The 19,345-nt window shown below is 43.1% G+C and overlaps 2 protein-coding genes across 5 annotated transcripts in view; one reads left to right on the forward strand and one right to left on the reverse strand.

The window, feature by feature from the left end:
- Window positions 1-11,187, forward strand: part of NFKB2 (nuclear factor kappa B subunit 2) — a 56,784-nt gene extending 45,597 nt beyond the window's left edge. For all 3 annotated transcript variants that reach the window (XM_075610702.1, XM_075610704.1, XM_075610703.1), the window contains exons 21-23: window positions 1,884-2,056; window positions 2,148-2,259; window positions 10,509-11,187. In XM_075610702.1, coding sequence (XP_075466817.1) covers window positions 1,884-2,056; window positions 2,148-2,259; window positions 10,509-10,669 — 446 coding nt within the window. In that variant the 3' untranslated portion in view covers window positions 10,670-11,187. The remainder of the gene's footprint in view (window positions 1-1,883; window positions 2,057-2,147; window positions 2,260-10,508) is intronic.
- Window positions 11,188-12,374: 1,187 nt separating this feature from the next.
- PSD (pleckstrin and Sec7 domain containing) overlaps window positions 12,375-19,345 on the reverse strand; it is a 188,762-nt gene continuing 181,791 nt past the window's right edge. For both annotated transcript variants that reach the window (XM_075610700.1, XM_075610701.1), the window contains one exon: window positions 12,375-18,195. In XM_075610700.1, the coding sequence (XP_075466815.1) occupies window positions 17,950-18,195 (246 nt within the window). In that variant the 3' untranslated portion in view covers window positions 12,375-17,949. The remainder of the gene's footprint in view (window positions 18,196-19,345) is intronic.

Here is a 19,345-nt window from a genome sequence, read left to right on the forward strand (position 1 = left end):
GAAAGGAAATTTCACCAGCAACAAAGGAAAGGGTTCTTTACAGTAAGGGCAGTTAAAATTTGGAATTCATTACCCATGGAGACTGTGATGGCAGATACAATAGATTTGTTCAAAAAAAGGTTGGACATCTTTTTAGATGGGAAAGGTATACAGGGATATACCAAATAAGTATACATGGGAAGGATGTTGATCCCGGGATTAATCCGATTGCCAATTCTTGGAGTCAGGAAGGAATTTATTTTTCCCCTTAATGGGGTTTTTTTGTTTGCCTCCCTCTGGATCACTAAGTAAGTATAGATATAGAATAAAGTATCTGTTGTCTAAATTTAGCATAGGTTGAAATTGATGGACGTACGTCTTTTTTCAACCTCATCTACTATGTAACCATGTAACTATGTAACAATACGCTTCAGTATAATGCACAGATTGCAATGCGCTTCAGTATAATGCAGATTGCAATGCACCTCAGTATAATGCAGATTGCAATGCACCTCAGTATAATGCACAGATTGCAATGCACTTCAGTATAATGCAGATTGCAATGCACTTCAGTATAATGCACAGATTGCAATGCACCTCAGTATAATGCACAGATTGCAATGCGCTTCAGTATAATGCACAGATTGCAATGCGCTTCAGTATAATGCACAGATTGCAATGCACCTCAGTATAATGCACAGATTGCAATGCACCTCAGTATAATGCACAGATTGCAATGCACCTCAGTATAATGCACAGATTGCAATGCACCTCAGTATAATGCACAGATTGCAATGCACCTCAGTATAATGCACAGATTGCAATGCACTTCAGTATAATGCAGATTGCAATGCACTTCAGTATAATGCACAGATTGCAATGCGCTTCAGTATAATGCACAGATTGCAATGCACTTCAGTATAATGCAGATTGCAATGCACCTCAGTATAATGCACATATTGCAATGCACCTCAGTATAATGCACAGATTGCAATGCACTTCAGTATAATGCAGATTGCAATGCACCTCAGTATAATGCAGATTGCAATGCACTTCAGTATAATGCACAGATTGCAATGCGCTTCAGTATAATGCACAGATTGCAATGCACTTCAGTATAATGCAGATTGCAATGCACCTCAGTATAATGCACATATTGCAATGCACCTCAGTATAATGCACAGATTGCAATGCACTTCAGTATAATGCAGATTGCAATGCACCTCAGTATAATGCACATATTGCAATGCACCTCAGTATAATGCACAGATTGCAATGCACTTCAGTATAATGCAGATTGCAATGCACTTCAGTATAATGCAGATTGCAATGCACTTCAGTATAATGCACAGATTGCAATGCACTTCAGTATAATGCAGATTGCAATGCACTTCAGTATAATGCAGATTGCAATGCGCTTCAGTATAATGCACAGATTGCAATGCGCTTCAGTTGAATGGAAGTTACTATGGTAGTGGCCGTGCATGAATCCACTACTCATGTTAACCAGAGGACGTAGAAGCCATGCGAGTGTTGTGCTATTAAAGCAGCAGTGTAAGCTGCCTTTTTTTTAACAATTAATTTTTTTCCCTTTTAATGTGTATCAATACAATCCACACAATGATAAGTAATTAGCGAAGTTGCCGATCGATCCATTCTCCGCAGCTACCAGGTAGGGGGGGGGGGGGTGGGGGGTGCAGCTCCGGAGCAGGCAGATGGGGGCGCAGCAGGAAAAGTTTGCGCTCCCCTGGTTTAAAGGAGTGAGAATCTAGAGGGGGGGGGGGGGGCAGAAAGTTCTCATCTTGTACATGTCTTCTTTAAAACTCACTATTTGGAGGAACAACTGAACATCTTAGTAATTGATACAATCTGTAATTAGATGTTTTTTTGGTTTTTAATTCTAGTGAACATTCTTTCACTGGAAACTAACACGGTGCAGCGTCTTGAACAGCTACTGAATGAAGGCCAGACTGGGTCGGACTGGACAGAACTTGCTACAAGACTGAGGCTACAAAGTTTAGTTGAAACATATAAACAAACTTCTTCTCCCACTGAGAGCCTCCTCCGCAGTTATGAAGTATGTTTCAACTTCAAGCAGACCTTTCCGTTTCGTAATACTGTATATTCCTGGTAGAAAATGGGACTGATTACATTTTTTTACATTCTAGCTGGCTGGTGGAAGTGTAAACGAGCTGATTAAAACCTTGGAATCAATGGGATTGAATGAAGGAGTACAGCTGCTGTGTAAATCAGAAACCTACGCGAAGCTTCAGAATCCAGGTAACCGTAACATCCTTCGCTGACACAATATCCACATTAATAGTCTATAAGGCAGGAGTGGCCAACTCCATTCCTCGAGGGCCACCAACAGGTCAGGTTTTCAAGCTATCTCTGCTTCAGCACAGGTGGCTTAGTTATAATGAATGAGCCACTGTCTCAGCTTCCTGTGCTGGAGCAGGGATACCCTTAAAACCTGACCTGTTGATGTCCCTTGCGGACTGGAGTTGGCCACCCCTGCTATAGGGGGATTTACCCAATTAGATTGTAAGCTCTTCGGAGCATGGACTCCTTTTCCTAAATGGTGCTTTTATGCCTGAAGCACTTCTCCCCTTTATGTTTTATTTATATTCTTTGTTATTTATATGATTGTCACGTGTATTACTGCTGTGAAGAGCTATGTACATTAATGGCGCTATATAAATAAAGACATACATACATACATTTACAATGTTTACAAATTGTATTTGATTGGCGTTCTGTATTTGACGGCTACATGGTAAGGAATTGCATCTACCTTCCTCAATGAAACCATAGGGACTTTTAGAATGGTAAAAGGCAGTAAATGACCTTGTGTGAGATTTGTCTCATAGAGGTAATCTCAAATAAACTTGTCTTCGCCTAAAAGAGTAAAGAAGATATCTCTGGAGTGAAAAGCAAACACAAAAAGTCGACACATTAGAGGTTTAGTGAAATTCTCACGTAAAATGATCTTTGTACATACTTTTAATTATGGTTAATTAAGAAGTAATAGCTCAGGCCAGAGACCTGCAATAAGTAGCCCCAACAGTAAAAACCCAACAACATTGTATGTATCATGTGTGTGATTTCTTCTCGGGCTTTTTGGAGTTAGGCTTCTGGGTCTTAAGCCATTCAATTAGTAGACAATATGCCTGATTTGCTTTCAGTTTATTGAAAAACCAAAGTATGTCACCGTGTGGCTCTGGTGCTTTGGAGAAAAGGCCCCAACAAGAAACTGTCTCATCATGGCAAGCTTGTATGTATTCAGTTTACACCATTGTACAGTAAAATCAATCAATCAACGGTAACTTGTGATTACGTAGCAAGACAATACCTCAAAGGCGATGGCCGCATTGCCGCAGCTTCACGCAGACTTTCATTCTCTGGAGAGTTTTACTGTACTTCTCAATCATTGTTTTAGGCTGCGGCCATGGTGATCGCGACGGCACGCAGGAGGGCGCGGGCGGTGCGATCGCATAGATGTGCCTCTGTGAGGCTGTCTATAGGACAGGACACGCGGGAGCAGAGGCGCCAGGGCTCGCGATTCAGGAGGAAACAGAAAAATCTGTGTTTAGGTGCGGCGGGCAGGCGGCGGCCGGGTCACGTGAGCGGTTCGCCCAATGAGGGCGAACCAGCTCCATGACGTCACGGCCGCGCCCTCCTCCCCCCCCCAGACACGCCTCCCCGTCTCGACTGCAGATCTCTCCTGCTGCAGGCGGCGGGGAAGCCGAGTGAACGCTTGCGCCCTCTCCAGGCGGCCTCTCCTCTCGGTGGCAGCAGCCTTAGAGCTTCGGTTCAAGCTGCAGTTTAAAAAAATTAAATAAAAAAATTCTATTCAATATGTGCATTAATACTACGCGGCATACTGACAAGTAATTAGCTAAGTTGTCGATCGATCCGTTCTCCTGTAAGCGATAGCTGAAGATTCGGCTCGGGATTCTTTAAATCACTGTTAGGGCAGCAGAAGATTACCCAAGATGCAAAGTTCTGTGTGGAAGATCATGTGACTAGGCAGGCACTAGATACAATTGGTGCACTGCTAGAGAGAGGACAAAGGGGGTGTGCCAGAGCCTGTCTCAGAAGAGGAAGGAGATGTGACTTTGTAAATGGTTGCTATAGAAACAAAAATGCTTGGTACATTAGAATACATTAAAAATGTCTTTAAAAAAAAAATATAATTTTTTTTAATGCTACAAGTATTTTCTCATAGTACAGAACTGATTTATTTAAAAAAACACATGTAGGATATTGCTTGGTCAACAGCTTTAAACGCTGTTAATTCCTCTTTCAAACCATTTGCTTTAACGTCCCTCACATGTGCTAATTAAGTTTGTTGGGCCAACCAGGTGACTTTGTAAAAGTATATAAGTAAACTCACAACAGCCATTGCTGCCTGCAGCCATGCTCCTAAGCAGACATGCTTGTAAGTAGAAATCTTTAAAGTAGTGTGGAGGTTTAAAAAAGGAAGTTCAAAAAGAAGTGGAAAAGTGGACACCACCTACTGCTTCTGATTCCTGCATTTGAACTACGCTGGAAAGGAGGATATCATCCCAGACTGCACATCTCAACACTTAACTATTGCTGTGATGCCGCCTTTACTTTTTATATTTGCTGTAACCTCACTTATTTTCAAATTATGCACTTCCTTTCACCAGTCTCCTTATGTCTCTAACTCTATTCATATATCTTCCCCACTTATCAGTTCACATGAACTCCTTTCTTACCTGCGCCCTCTGTCACCACACAGCTATACACCCTGCACTAAAACACACCCCTACAAATCATCCTCACACATTCTCTTTATTTCCATGCTTCTCTTCCTTGCTTCTGGGGATATCTCTCCCAATCCTGGTCCTTGCCTTATTTCTACATGCTCTCGTCCTTGCCTCCCACATGCAACTTCTACTCCTCCTGGTGTTAACCCCTCCAACCTCATTCCCATCCCCTGCCACCCTCCCTCCTCTCTCCCTTTCTCCTGTGCCCTTTGGAATGCTCGCTCCCTCTCTAACAAGTTCCTCTCTGTGCATGACTTCTTTCTCTCTCACTCCCTGCTTCTCTTTGCTATAACTGAGACCTGGCTCACTCAGTCTGACTCTGCTCTGGAAGCTGCCCTCTCCTACGGTGGCCTTTCCTTCTCCCACACTCCGCGCCCTGATGGCAGGGTTGGAGGTGTGGGGCTCCTGCTCTCCTCCCTCTGCCGTTACCGAACCCTTCCTATTCCCCCCTCTCTTGCTTTTCCCTCATTTGAGGTTCACACTGTCCAGATCTTCTCTCCTCTCCCTATCCATGTGGCGGTCATCTATCGCCCACCTACCTCTACTCATCCCCCTTCTGCCTTTCTCTCTCACTTTGAATCCTGGCTCTCTTTCTTTCTCTCCTCAGACTCCCCTGTTCTTCTCCTTTGGGACTTCAATTGCCACATTGATCCCTTGGGCTTCCCGCTTTCTTTCTCTAACCTCTTCTTTTTGCCTTCAACAGTGGTCTGCAGCCAGCACCCACAAGGATGGCCACTACATAGACCTGGTTTTCACTAAAAACTTCTCTCTCTCCGATTTCTCCATTTCCCCTTTTCCTCTCTCTGACTATCACCGCATCTCATTCTCTCTATCTCGCTTACCCCTTCTCCACCTCCATCTACCCCCCGGTTCTGCAGAAACCTGCGCTCTATTCACTTACCTGACTTTGAGTCCACTTTACGCTCCTCCCTCTCCTCTCTCAGCTCTGCTACAGACCCTGACAACCTGGTCAGGAACTACAACTCTGCCTTGTCATCCTCTCTTGATCTACATGCCCCGCTTTCTCTCTGCCGCACTCGCCGTTCTAACCCTAGACCCTGGCTAAATTCCCACATGCGCATGCTGCGTTCCTCCACTCGTTCCTCTGAACGCCTCTGGAGGAAATTTCATACTCTCGCAGACTTCCTTCACTACAAATTTATGCTATCCTGTTTCAACTCTGCCCTCTCACAAGTTAAACAAGCCTACTTTTCTTCACTAATCAACATGCACAAGTCTAACCCACGCCGACTGTTCTCTGTCTTTGATACTCTACTCAAACCACCCTCAGCTGCCTCTCCTTCCTCCATCTCCGCTCAGGACTTTGCTGACTATTTTAAGGAAAAGGTGGAATCCATACGGCAGAACATCCCCTCTGTTTCTTCCTCCCATCCTACACCTCTTCCTAACTCTCCTCCTGCCTTCCTTGGCTCTTTTTCAACTGTCTCAGAGGAGGATGTGTCGCTGTTGATCACCTCTTCTCCCTCTACCACTTGCCCTCTTGACCCCATTCCCTCCCATCTCCTAAAACCTCTTACTCCTACTATAATCCCTACGCTCACACACATTTTTAACTCCTCCCTCTGCTCTGGAACCTTTCCATCCTCCTTCAAACATGCCACAGTCATACCATTACTCAAAAACAGAAAGCTTGACCCTACCTGTCTTTCTAACTATCGACCTGTCTCCCTCCTGCCTTTTGCCTCTAAACTCCTTGAACGTCTTGTATTCTCTTGCATGCTCCATTTTCTCAACACCTATTCTCTCCTAGACCCTCTACAATCTGGCTTCCGCACTGCTCACTCCACGGAAACAGCCATCACTAAAATAACTGACGACCTCCATGCTGCCAAAGACAGAGATCATTACACTCGACCTCTCTGCAGCATTTGACACCGTGGACCACCCTCTTCTCCTTCACATTCTCCATACTCTTGGTATTCGGAACAAAGCTCTATCCTGGATCTCATCCTAACTCTCCCATCGTACTTTCAGTGTCTCTTCTGCTAACACCTCCTCCTCCTCTATTGATCTCTCTGTGGGGGTACCCCAGGGCTCTGTCCTGGGACCTCTTCTCTTCTCTGGGACCTAATAACATCTTTTGAGTTTAATTATCACCTCTATGCTGACGACACACAAATATACTTTTCAACACTCGACCTTACACCTGCTGTACAAACCAAAGTTTCTGAATGTCTCTCTGCTATATCATCCTGGGTGGCCCTCTGCCGCCTTAAACTCAACATGGCTAAAACAGAGCTCCTCATACTTCCTCCCAAACCTGGCCCTACTACCTCCTTCCACATTACTGTTGGAACTACAATCATTCACCCAGGAGCCCAAGCACACTGCCTAGGGGTCACACTCAACTCCTCTCTCACATTCGCCCCTCACATTCAAAACATATCTAAAATCTGTCGCTTTTTCCTTCACAATATAACAAAGATACGCCCTTTCCTCTGTTGCTCGACTGCTAAAACTCTGACTCAGGCCCTCATTGTCTCCCGTCTTGATTACTGTAACCTCCTGCTGTCTGGCCTTCCTGCCTCTCACCTGTCTCCCCTACAATCTATCCTAAACGCTGCTGCCAGAGTCACGCTACTCTTTCCTAGATCTGTCTCAGCATCTCCCCTCCTGAATTCCCTCTCCTGGCTTCCGATCAAATCCCGCATCTCACACTCCATTCTTCTCATCACTTTTAAAGCTTTACACTCTTCTGCCCCTCCTTACATCTCAGCCCTAATTTCTCGCTATGCACCATCCCGACTCTTGCGTTCCTCTCAAGGATGTCTTCTTTCTACCCCCTTTGTATCTAAAGCTCTCTCCCGCCTTAAACCTTTTTCACTGACTGCCCCACACCTCTGGAATGCCCTTCCCCTCAGTACCCGACTAGCACCCTCTCTATCCACCTTTAAGACCCACCTTAAGACACACTTGCTTAAAGAAGCATACGAATAGCACTGTGGATATTGTGAACACATGATACATAAAGCTTGGCCCCCTGCAGACGCACTTACCAGAACTCCCTCCTACTGTCTCTGTACGTTCTCCCTACCTACCAATTAGATTGTAAGCTCCTCGGGGCAGGGACTCCTCTTCCTTAATGTTACTTTTATGTCTAAAGCAGTTATTCCCATGATCTGTTATTTATATTATCTGTTATTTATTTGATTTCCACGTGTATTACTGCTGTGAAGCGCTGTGTACATTAATGGCGCTATATAAATAAAGACATACAATACAAGGCATTAATGATTCGCCGCATTCCTCTGTTCTGGGACGCTGTCTCACCAGCCGTGTTTCTATTGTGATCCCAGTCACTCTCCATTCTCCGCTGCTAAAGGTCCTCCCCTAAACCCATTTGTATTTGTATGTAGCGCAGGTAGGGTTGCCAGGGGTCCGGTTTTTAACCAGACAGACCGGTATTTTGCAGATCTGTTCGGTAAAAACTGAGAGGTAATACATAACGTGTCCGGTATTCTCCCTCTCTGGATTTGCGGGCCGGGTACAGCGTCCCCACTCTTACCTCTGATTCGGAAGCAGGCTGCAGTGTCTGGTAACCAGGGAAACGGGCGTCACCCCCCCACCTCCCAGCCAAGGAGAAGCCTAACCAATGGGAGGGCTCAACGTCATGCGCAGCTCCCCCATTGCTTGCAGGAGTATTTTGCTGACCTGACCATCTACAGTTGGGCTTAGAAATTGTGATCCGTACATAGTATAGTACAGGGGTGGCCAACTCCAGTCCTCAAGGGCCACCAACAGGTGATTATATATAAGGATATCACTGCTTCAGCACAGGTGGCTCAATGACTGAGCCACTGATTGAGCCACCTGTGCTGAAGCAGGGATAGCCTTATATATAATCACCTGTTGGTGGCCCTTGAGGACTGGAGTTGGCCACTCCTGGTATAGTACAATCCTGTTAAGGGATTCAACCTGCCCCAAACCACTTTAGCCAGACCTTGTTGCTCTACTATCCATCAGTGAGTGCAAATAAAGGTCCCCTTTTTCAAAGCTTGCTCCAGTTATTATTACATATTACTGTATTTCTAAAGCTTTATGTATAGTCACACATACCTCATTAGCCTTCCCAAAACTAAATACAAACCACTGTATTATCTCTGTCTTTCAAAACTGGGAAAAAAATGTTATTAATGGAGTAAGTTTATACTCCACGTTGCTGCTTATGATAATCGGTGTTTGTCTCTATCAGAACCATAAATAATACAGGGTAGGCTAAAAACAAAACAACTTTGCAGAGTTTAACCGTATTAATCTATATTCTTGCAAAGTATAGATACAGTTTCTTGTACTCGTCACCCTTTTGCCATGTTGTCTGGCAGTGAAGAGGTTAAAACAACTCCAGCAACTTCATCTCACTAACACTGTGTTTAAACTACACGTTTGTTTACTTTAAATATTTTACCAGAATACATTGGGATTCTAACTATCAAAAGCTCAGAAGGGCAACTCCCTTAAAATGGAGAAACTGACAGGTATACTAAGACAGCGGTGTGCAAACTGGGGGGCACGACCCCAGGGGGGGGGGGGGGCGCGCGAGATTGAGCCCAGGGGGGGGGGGGGGCGTTTACAGAGGCCCTGCGCGCTTCCCGAAGGCACTTAAATTAAGTGCCGGGGGAGATGCATGGCCTCTGTAAATCTAACTTACCGTGGCTCCGGCGGCTTCTCACACGCGTCGCCATGGGACGCGGCGTCAAATGAAGGCGCGAGGTCATGTGACGTCACGTTGCTATGGCAACGTGACGTCATGATGCCGGGGTGAGGGGGGGCGCAGAGGTGAGGGGACCGTCGGCAAGGGAAAAAAGTTTGCGCCCCCCTGTACTAAGGGACTCGTGTTGAAAATGCCACAAGGTGGCACCGCTGGCTGATCTATGATAGCCTCCAACCAACTGGCAGGCCACCCCTCAACCAATCCAGCATCCTTCTGTAGGAAACCCAGTGGTGCCCTTGGCGGCCCCTTGCAGTCATGTAGTGGCACTAATATTCAATACAAGTCATTGGTATTATAATGGTATTTTGGTTGATTATGGTATAACTTTTCCGATCATGAAGCATTTTTGATGTTTTACTGTAATCCAGAATGTCAAAACTGTTGAAAATCAATTAAAAAAAAGTGTGTGTATACTGTATGTTTCCCTCTGCGGTATTAATGTTGTTAACTAAAAGCTACTGCATTAAATGAATGCCCCCCAGCCCCCCATGGAGAATAACTAGGCTTCCTTTGTAATAAAAGCACAGGAATTGTCCTCCACTAAGTGTATTCTATATAAGGTTAATGTAATGAATCAGTCTGTTGTGGCCATTTCTTTTCTGTTATTCCTCTCTGTGTGACTCTAGGAAAGTTGCCTACTGCCAATTTTGTATAGTGCTCAGTGTCTTTAAAACATTGTGCTAATTACGATGTTACTGGTGGTAACCCAACCAAAGCGGTGACTCACCAACTCCAAACATTAGCAAACCCAGCACTTCTAATAACGTGTGGGGGGCTTGCAGTCTACTACTGTACTTAATAGACATGGTATTTCATCACGATGCAGTGTTGTAATAATACTCGCTGATGCAGGAGAGAATATACAGAAGACATGTGTCTGAGTCTTATTGCAGGTATCATAACACAAATAGGGGGTTTTAAGGGGACCATCGTGTTCACCCCAGGTGGCAATGATACCATTTTATATTCAAGTTTTTGACCAGTTCATATTTTCTTATCTTTAGAAGTGACAGTCGACAGCGCCTATGGAAGTCAATCGGTTGAAGCAGAGAAGTCCACTGGATCTCATCAGGGTAGTCCACAGAAACCGACACTCCCAGTACCCTTAAAAATGTCTCCAACAGCAGAACAGGCCCCAACCACAGAGCCAGCAAGTGGACAATAAAACAGGACGGTGCCGTTTTCACGTGCCCCTGTCAGCATGAATGAAACGAGGATCGTCTGGGTGTTGATGGGACTTCTACCACCGCGCTTTTGAGCCGATCTGATCAAGTGTATAATGGGTGTAAATGTGGTTGACTGTAAATCAGCCACGAAAGAAATGCTCAAAAATGTGTAAATCTGCATCAAAATGGACATCCGTTTGTAACCATTTAAATCTCTTCTCCTCAACGGTTCCTCACAACACCCAGAAAATCATCGTCGGGGAGAATTAGAGCGCCTCATTCTTGAAATGAGCCCCACACACAATAAGTGCATTCAACTCATTGGACTAATGGTAGAAAGACTGTCTGTTCTAGAAGCAAATGGGCTGACTTCCGTCCCAGCTAATATTTCCATGTTTTATCTTTTTAATTGTACCTTCGTAGTGCTCCATTCCACTATATGTTCATCAATAATCAGACTATTTAAATGGTTTCTTTTTTGTTGTTTATCAAGAATAAATGTGGTAAGTTGAGTGTGTCCACTTTTTTCTTCTTCCCACCAACCCAATACAAATACATATTTATACTTGCTTTGCTAGGATACAGCCTTCTTATTACACAACACTTAGAACCTGGTTCTATCTCCACACTAATGGGTGGGAAAAGGATGATCATTTTGATTTTATAACCCAGGATTTATATTCTAGATTAAGAAGAAATGCCTTGTTTTCACGGCATTATTCAGCGCATACCATGTAACCTCAGCTATTATAATGCTAAATATCTCCAACAGAAAAGTCTAGGCATTCAGCTATTCGTTGCTGTGAGATATATGATGTTTGTCGATTGCAATTTGCTGTTATTCTTTGCAGCTATTTTGAAGGTAAGTGTATGAGGGATTTATTGGGCATGCTGCTTTTTATTGACTGTTATATTATGTTGTTATTGATTAACAACATTCAAACTTTAAATGTTTGAAGTGAACACACACAGACGTGGTGCTCTCCCCCTGCGTCTATTTACTAATCCCACCACAGAACAAGCCTGCCCAGTTATTTTGAAATTGCTTTTCAAGTTTTGCCATGAAGGGGTAAACTTTTCCTGATGGTAAATAAAGCAGCTGGAGAGGTTTGATCTACTTTTTAAGCCCAGTTTCTAACGGGCAGTAAAACGTAATCCGAACTCCTAGGAGTAAGCAATAGAAAACATATCCCATCATTACTATCAATTGTTATCAATTGTTGAACCATGGAAGACCCCCTAAAGCTGCACAAAAGACAGCTCCCATTGGTCATTTGCATAGGTAAAAAAGCAGAACTGTTTGGTTTAGCAAGACAGGAAAACCTGTTATTGAATCGGCTCGAGCAAATGCCAAGCATTTTGTATTTTTTGTTGTTGGCATTTGCACCACTTTTTACTACATGGGAATGATCTTTCTTGTGTCTCCATAAATTATCCCAGTAATTGCAACCACAGTATGTATCCAATCTTAGCGAGAACAGTTTCAAACTTCTACCTTTTCCTAACCCCATTTCTTCGGCACCTCCGACTGCCTTAGCCTTTTCCGGTCAGATGGGCCAGCAAAGCGATTGCCGTAAAAGGGTCAAAGTGCACGGCTCAGAATGATCTCTAAACGGTATGTTTTTGCTTTCTTGGTTACTAGGTCTACTGCTACATCATTATCTTTCAAGTCTGAAAGGAAATAAATATTACTGTACAGCCATATGTAGAGCTTTGTTTTAATAAACGTATGGAAAAAAAAAACCTGAATACAGATCTTTAACGCAGAAAACAGTTTGGCATATTGCAGGTCCATGACAAGCCCGCGACCACAATTACAGAAGAAAAGAACACTGTATTAAACATTCTCAGAATTACTTAGTGATGCAGAAAGGACGTCCTTCAAGCAATACAAAAAGCAGACACTGGCCTTCTCTAGAAACTACTAAAGGTGCTCTTGGCCCTTAAATGCTTAAGAGAAAATATGGACAGATGCAAAACGGTTAGGCCCTTTAGTACTGGAGGATGCCTATAACATGGCACTCCTGCCGCACAGAAGGGATGAAGAAATCATGCTCCACACAAAGCATAACACTGGCCGATTTAGGAAAAGAAAGCTTCAAAGTGTTCACCCACATTATACATCGAAAGGCATTATCATTGTTTCCCATCTTTTTCAGAATGCCCTCTGCTTGTGCATGGTATAAATGCTAAGGCCATGCATGAAGTATCACGGCTCGTCCAATCTGCCACCGGTAATCCAAAGAAGGGATGTGACAATAATGGATCGAAGGCCAACCTAAAAATATGAGTAACGTAACGTGTAAGCAAGGGTTGTGCAACTCCAGTCCTCAAGGGTCACCAACAGGTCAGGTTTTAAGGATATCCCTGCTTCAGTACAGATGGCCTAGTCTTTGACTGAGCCACTGATTGAGTCACCAGTGCTGAAGCAGAGAGATTCATAATACTTGACCTGTTGGTGGCCCTTGACTTGAGTTGGCCACCCCTGTTATAAGCACTGGCCTAGTATTTGCAAACTGCATGGCAACTGGGGGATTAGTGGACTATTTATAAAAACTCATTTTCACACTTCTTTCTTTTTGTTTAGTTTCAACTCTGTGATAAAAAGGAAGATCTTACTGTGCAAAAGGAATGATTAGAATGGAGAAACAATTACTCTTAAAATGCACTCTCAATCTTAATAATTACAAAGTGCCTTATGCGTATTTGTTTTATCTCTTCTCAGATTTTTCCCTTTCTGCTTTATGCCCGTAGGCATTGTTAAATAATAATAATAAAAAAATAATGCATCTGTCCTTATTTGAACTGTGGATACATTACCTATGTCTGATGCTGGGTTTTTTTAACTAGAAAGATGTCCCCCCTAAGCCTCTGTGAACTGATGCTAACTGTATGATTTCTGAGAATAATTTTGAAAGAAAATAACATTTGGAAAAAAAACTAAACAAACATTTTTTTTTTAAAGGTTTGCTGCGTTAAAAAGGAATTCCGACTAAAATCGGTTTCAATTTTGGAGCAGAACTGGCCCGTTATGAACTTTGCGTCTGAATTATCGCGCTTTAGCTTTGGCCAATGTGCACTAGCGACTGATTCGGAGAATATCCACTGGTGCAGTCAGGTGCTACACATATATCACATCCTGTGCCTCTTCTTCGTTATTCTTACATTGTGTTTGTTAACGAGTGCGTTTCTGTGCTGTGCCTCTAAACATAGACAGCGGGACCGCTTCATGTACTGAATCCGGAAGGAATATTGAAATGGCTTTCATTTGGTTGACGGTGAATCAACATGGGAAGCAGAAGAGTTCCTATTTGTGGTTCAATTACATTTGTCTAAATCTCATAAAAACTTAGTAGGCAAGCTCTTTACAAAATGTATAGCATTTCAAACCCATTTGGTAGGAATTGCACTCACTTTAACATAATTGATCACTCTTCCACATTCTTATTATAACATTTGACCCTCTTCCGCCTCTCCAAATCTCTGTATGCCTGCTTCAACGTTAAGACCAGGGCTGGTCAACTCCATTCCTCAAGGGTCACCAACAGGCCAGATGTTGGGGATATGCCAGCTTCAGCACAGCCGGCTCAATCAGAGGCCAAAGACTGAGCCTCTGATTGAGCCACCTGTGCTGAAGCAGGGACTGATTGAGCCACATGTGCTGAAGCAGGGATATCCTTAAAACCTGACCAGTTGCTAGCCCTTGAGGACTGGAGTTGGCCACCCCTGCGCTAGACATTAAACTTTACATACATCAGTTGGGTTGCCTACAGTAGTTTGTCATCCCCGTGTCTAAGTTGCCAAACATTCAAGTAATAAACATATTATTATTATTTTTTTGCCGATTATTACATTTCACATGGTTTACAAAAATGATGCTCTGAATTGTAAATACATTTCTTAACTGAGAAAAAAAAAACAACAAAAGCATGAGCGTCATTTATAAACACGTTACCGGTGAGGAGAAAATGCTGACTGGTACAGGAACGCAGCACAAGATGGGAAGCTTGGATGGATTGTACCATTAATGTTCATTTATGTGCACACAGCTCTTAAACACGAGAAGGTGCTGCTAATGCCAACACATTCAGGTCTGCTTTGGGATCAATCATTGTGCCAACAGAAACAGTCCCTCCTTGCTTCAGCCTACCATCCATTTCATTCCAATCAACCGAATGCCCTTGGCAAAAAGATGCATCCTCTGTTTTCCTTTTCACCTATCAGAGAAATGTGCTTTTTAAAACCTCACATAACCACCGTACATGGAGGATTTATTTGCTTGCAGATTGGTATTGTAGACTGATTTTAATCCAAACGCTAAAAGTGACATGGTACATTTTGGGTCAAAAAAAAATAACGTTTGTTGCACATACATGTGAAACAGTATTGGGGCTCAATGTTCTAGTCTGCAGAGGCTTTGTGCTCTGAATGTACAGTTACTAAGAAGCAATATGGGGTTTTGCAATGACAGACTGCATTGGTCAAACATATATGGTCCCCATTGCAGATGAAGATGGCATTGCTATTACTGATTGGTTTGCCTATAGACCAGGGGTGGTCAACTCGTCCCCAAGGGCCACCAACAGGTCAGGTTTTCAAAATAGCCCTGCTTCAGCACAGGTAGCTCAATCGTTGACTGAGCCACCTGTGATGAAGCAAGGATATCCTGAAAACCTGACCTGTTGGTGGCCCTTCAGGACTGGAGTTGGTGCCCCCTGGCCTATAGGAAGTGACTATAATTAAGCAACAATGAATAATTGGGTCTCCAGGCATACTCGCACGGTGATTCTAAAAAGTGGGGGTGTGGTCAAATGTTGTTGGATTGCAGCTTTATAATGCACTTTTTGTTGTTAATCCTGATGTTTCACAGGCCCTTTGATGCCTTGTGAAACGACTATTGCCCTATGTTGTACCCTTAAGAATCATACAAATACGGAAACCCAAGTGCTGCAGAGTTCTGGCCCATCAAACTGGCAGTCCCAAATAGCAGGTAAATAGAAAAAAGCACAATACATGGAAATACTCTTAAAAATATACAGCATTCTGTTGTTATTTTTTTTTTCTTTTCGATAATGATTAGAAGTGCTAAAAGAAGCATTTAATCACTCAAGCTCCATCACATTGACTTCTATGGGGGAAATGGCACATTTTGGAGGATGATATCGCCAGATTGCAACATTATAAAAATGAAAAGGAAAATATCACATAAAAAAGCATAAGGAACACAAGGTTAAAGGAGTACACCTTACAGATGTCATCTAAACTCTTGAATTGCCAGTGGACGAATGTGGCAGCTCCTGCATTGATAGGGTCTTGTCAGTTTGAGAAGTGATGTAGCTCCTCTTTCTGCGTCCAGTTTTCTACTGAATGTTTTGGATAGAGCGGGAGGAAGAGAGAGAGGAAGAGAGAGAGGAAGAGAGAGAGAGGAAGAGAGAGGAAGAGAGAGAGAGGAGAGAGAATATGTAGAAACAAAGTGCCAGTTTAATAGGCAGCCATTGCAGTCACTGTTTCCTAGTGAATGGCCGCTCGTTACTGCCTAATGAATGGCATGGCTCGCTAGAGGGACTGCTACATTGAATAAGTCTTCCAAAGTTAACGGGCAGTTTTTGAGTTTCCAGTTTACATGATTTACTTTGATGTCTGGATAAACTAAGCAATAGCAAATTCTCTCCGGAAGATGGATGTTTGTTACTGTAAAACAGATTAAACAAGTTCACAGTAGTGAATCAAACGTGTTTTTAAATGGAAAATATTGTCCTGCAACATCAGAAGCCAATTATATGCCCAGACAAAATGGATGCTAAAAATTGGACCCATTTATATGGAAATTAGTGGGGTTTTTTTCCTTTTAGATGTTCAGTATAAGGCCAAACGAGTACTAAATACTTTGTAATAACTTTAGATATAATTTCCCACTGCGTTGCGAATGAAGTATGTGTTGCCTGGCTGCATTCAGAAACTCATTAGCAAATAGTACGGTTCTTGCTTTCCTATTGTTATTTTGGAGTACTTTGTTAGTGTTGAAAGTAATCATTAAACAGAACTGAAATTATGGGTCAAACATTTGCTTCTTTTTCAATAACCCTCGTCTATATGCAGTATTGTATGGCTCTAGAGCTTGGCTTAACATTTTCATAAAGCCCATTCCGATGTCTTAGGACAGGAATTTACATATCAGCGGTAGCCCAAATTCACACCTGTACTGTCCACGTAACAAAGTCACTTCTGAAGCTGCGACTGATTGAAATTCTGCTGGTATTCATCAGGTGCCAGAAATAAAAAATAAAAAATATGACTGGCCAGGTCCAACGTTTGTGGTGAAGGAGAAGCAGACGCAGTCACGATTTATGCCGCATGCAAAAACTGGGGAGTGCTCCTGCCTTTCCGGGTTAAACGTTACTCCCCTTCAGAGTTGTAATGAAATCGGACATTCAAAAATTCAGCATGAAAGGAAAGATTTTTCCCATCCTCAAAAGGAGCATTAAAACTACAAAAATCAGCTTGAGAATCTCAGTGAGTAGTAAAAGTGCAAAAATATGTCACAAAAAAGGAGGGATCCCAGTAACTGGCTGGAAATGGCACCATCCTGAGTGAATGAACCATTTGCCAAAGCCCTCGGAGATATATATTTAAGTGGTTCAGTTCAGCCTTTTGTCTCTGTGGTTCTTCATCACTTGCAACTAGAGTGGCCAGATCATATACAAAATTAGAGTAGAAATCCTGTACATTGCCCTTTTTTTCCCCAGAACTGGAGGCATTGACCTTTTAATTGTTTCCATAAGATTACATTGTAGCAAAGTTTATGTGCTGTATGTATTTCCGTAATGTATTTCCGTAATGAAGTACACTTAGGTATACAAGGTAAACCCACAGTGATTCAACAGAAACAACTTTTTTGTTTTTTTTTTGGTAATTTTCCACTAATAAAATAAAAACATGGTCCCATTGAAGTTAAATGGCTTTAAATATAAAACAAAGGTTTGGAATCTTTATCTGGCCACAGAGATACACCCGGAGCAGCTTTCACTCGCATGCTTTTTGCTCCTTGCACACGCTTCATGGTGCATCGTACACATGGGCAGTGCTTGCACACCATATAATCCATCACAGGGACTTCCAACACTGTTTTCAAAAGCTCTGCCTGGCAAAGTGTATACTAGCAAAAAGTATTAAATCATGCAATACTTCTTGGCACAGGCTCTGAACCCAACAGACTAGGTATAGAGGAAGGAGGAGGAGCCTCATTCTCCTCTCTCCAAGACGTTAACTTGCAGATGCTTCAAGATTTCTGCTGACTGCTGCTATGGGCTGGTCTGCAGCATGCTCGTGAAGACACGTGGCATTTAGTTTTGGTTGATGAGACTGGTGGATCCAGATTCAGCGCAGGACTGGAACGTGACTTTTTCAGCCCATCCTCATCGTTGTCCGCCGAGTCAAATAGGGATGTTTCGAAAGCTTCCAAGTCTTCGGTGCCCGCTTTCAGCTTGGCTCGCAGGAGCATGGCGTAAGTGCCGTACCGGGACTTCTACAGTAAGGGATACAAGTTTACAATCACAATTCAACTGTAACAAGCTATAGAGTCGACATAGAAACTAAGCAAATTTAAGACAGCAGGTTAGCTGCTGTGTTACCAAGCGGATCCACCTGGATCAGAAGATATTTATCTCTAGGCTAATTACCAATCAATTATTTTAGCGTATTAACTTTTTTTTTTAAATGAAACTTCTTTGCTGGCGCCTATAGTGTTTTCAGGGGAAAAATGTATTCCCTTGTAACGAAAAACCACAACAAACGGTGATGTCATACTACTAATGGGCTCGTGGCCCCACCACGCAAGCGCAGTACCGCCCTTGTCCACCTCCAAGTACTCTTCCAGGACGCATGCGCACTAACGCCCATCAGCTACTGTGCATGGCTGGAGCATGCGCATGGCCGCGGGCCACCAAAGAGGACGGACTGAGGGGGAGGAGAGGATCCAGGAACAACAGGCAGGTGAGAGAGCCACGTCCCCCGAAATCACACAAACACTGAGACACAGAGAGAGAGACACACACACACACACCCAGAGTCACAGTCACACACCCACCCAGTCACAGTCACACACACACCCAGTCACAGTCACACACACACCCAGAGTCACAGTCACACACACACACACCCAGAGTCACAGTCACACACACGTACCCAGAGTCACACACACAAAAACACACACACAGTCACACGCGGAATTCACAGTTAGTATAAATATATTAGTGCAAATAGTTAAAACAGGGTGTGTGTGCCGTGCTCATGCATTCTAAGTCACACCTTTGTGTTTTGTCACTGAAATTGTTTTGATTTTTAATTAAAAACATCATCATCACAAATACAATTTGTGAGACAAAAGAAGTTTCACTTAAAATGCGCGTGTTCGGCACACACAACTTTTTTTTAACGTATAAAACAATGTTTGGAATAGAAGAGGACTTATTGTTCCGTTTCTGGTGTTGGGGGTTGGGTTATGAATGTGTCACTATTAAGTGATCACATGGCCGTGGTTCTGGAATATCCATAGAACTGGTGCGCTCGGCTTTCTGACACAGCCGGTACCACAGTGTGCTATTTCTTTACATTTCAAAATGTCTCATTGGGATCCAAGGTATACACGTCAATCTTGTAGAAAAAAATTAAATAAA

Source organism: Ascaphus truei, chromosome 8 (assembly GCF_040206685.1).
Source record: "Ascaphus truei isolate aAscTru1 chromosome 8, aAscTru1.hap1, whole genome shotgun sequence".
In the NCBI taxonomy this organism is placed as follows: domain Eukaryota; kingdom Metazoa; phylum Chordata; class Amphibia; order Anura; family Ascaphidae; genus Ascaphus; species Ascaphus truei.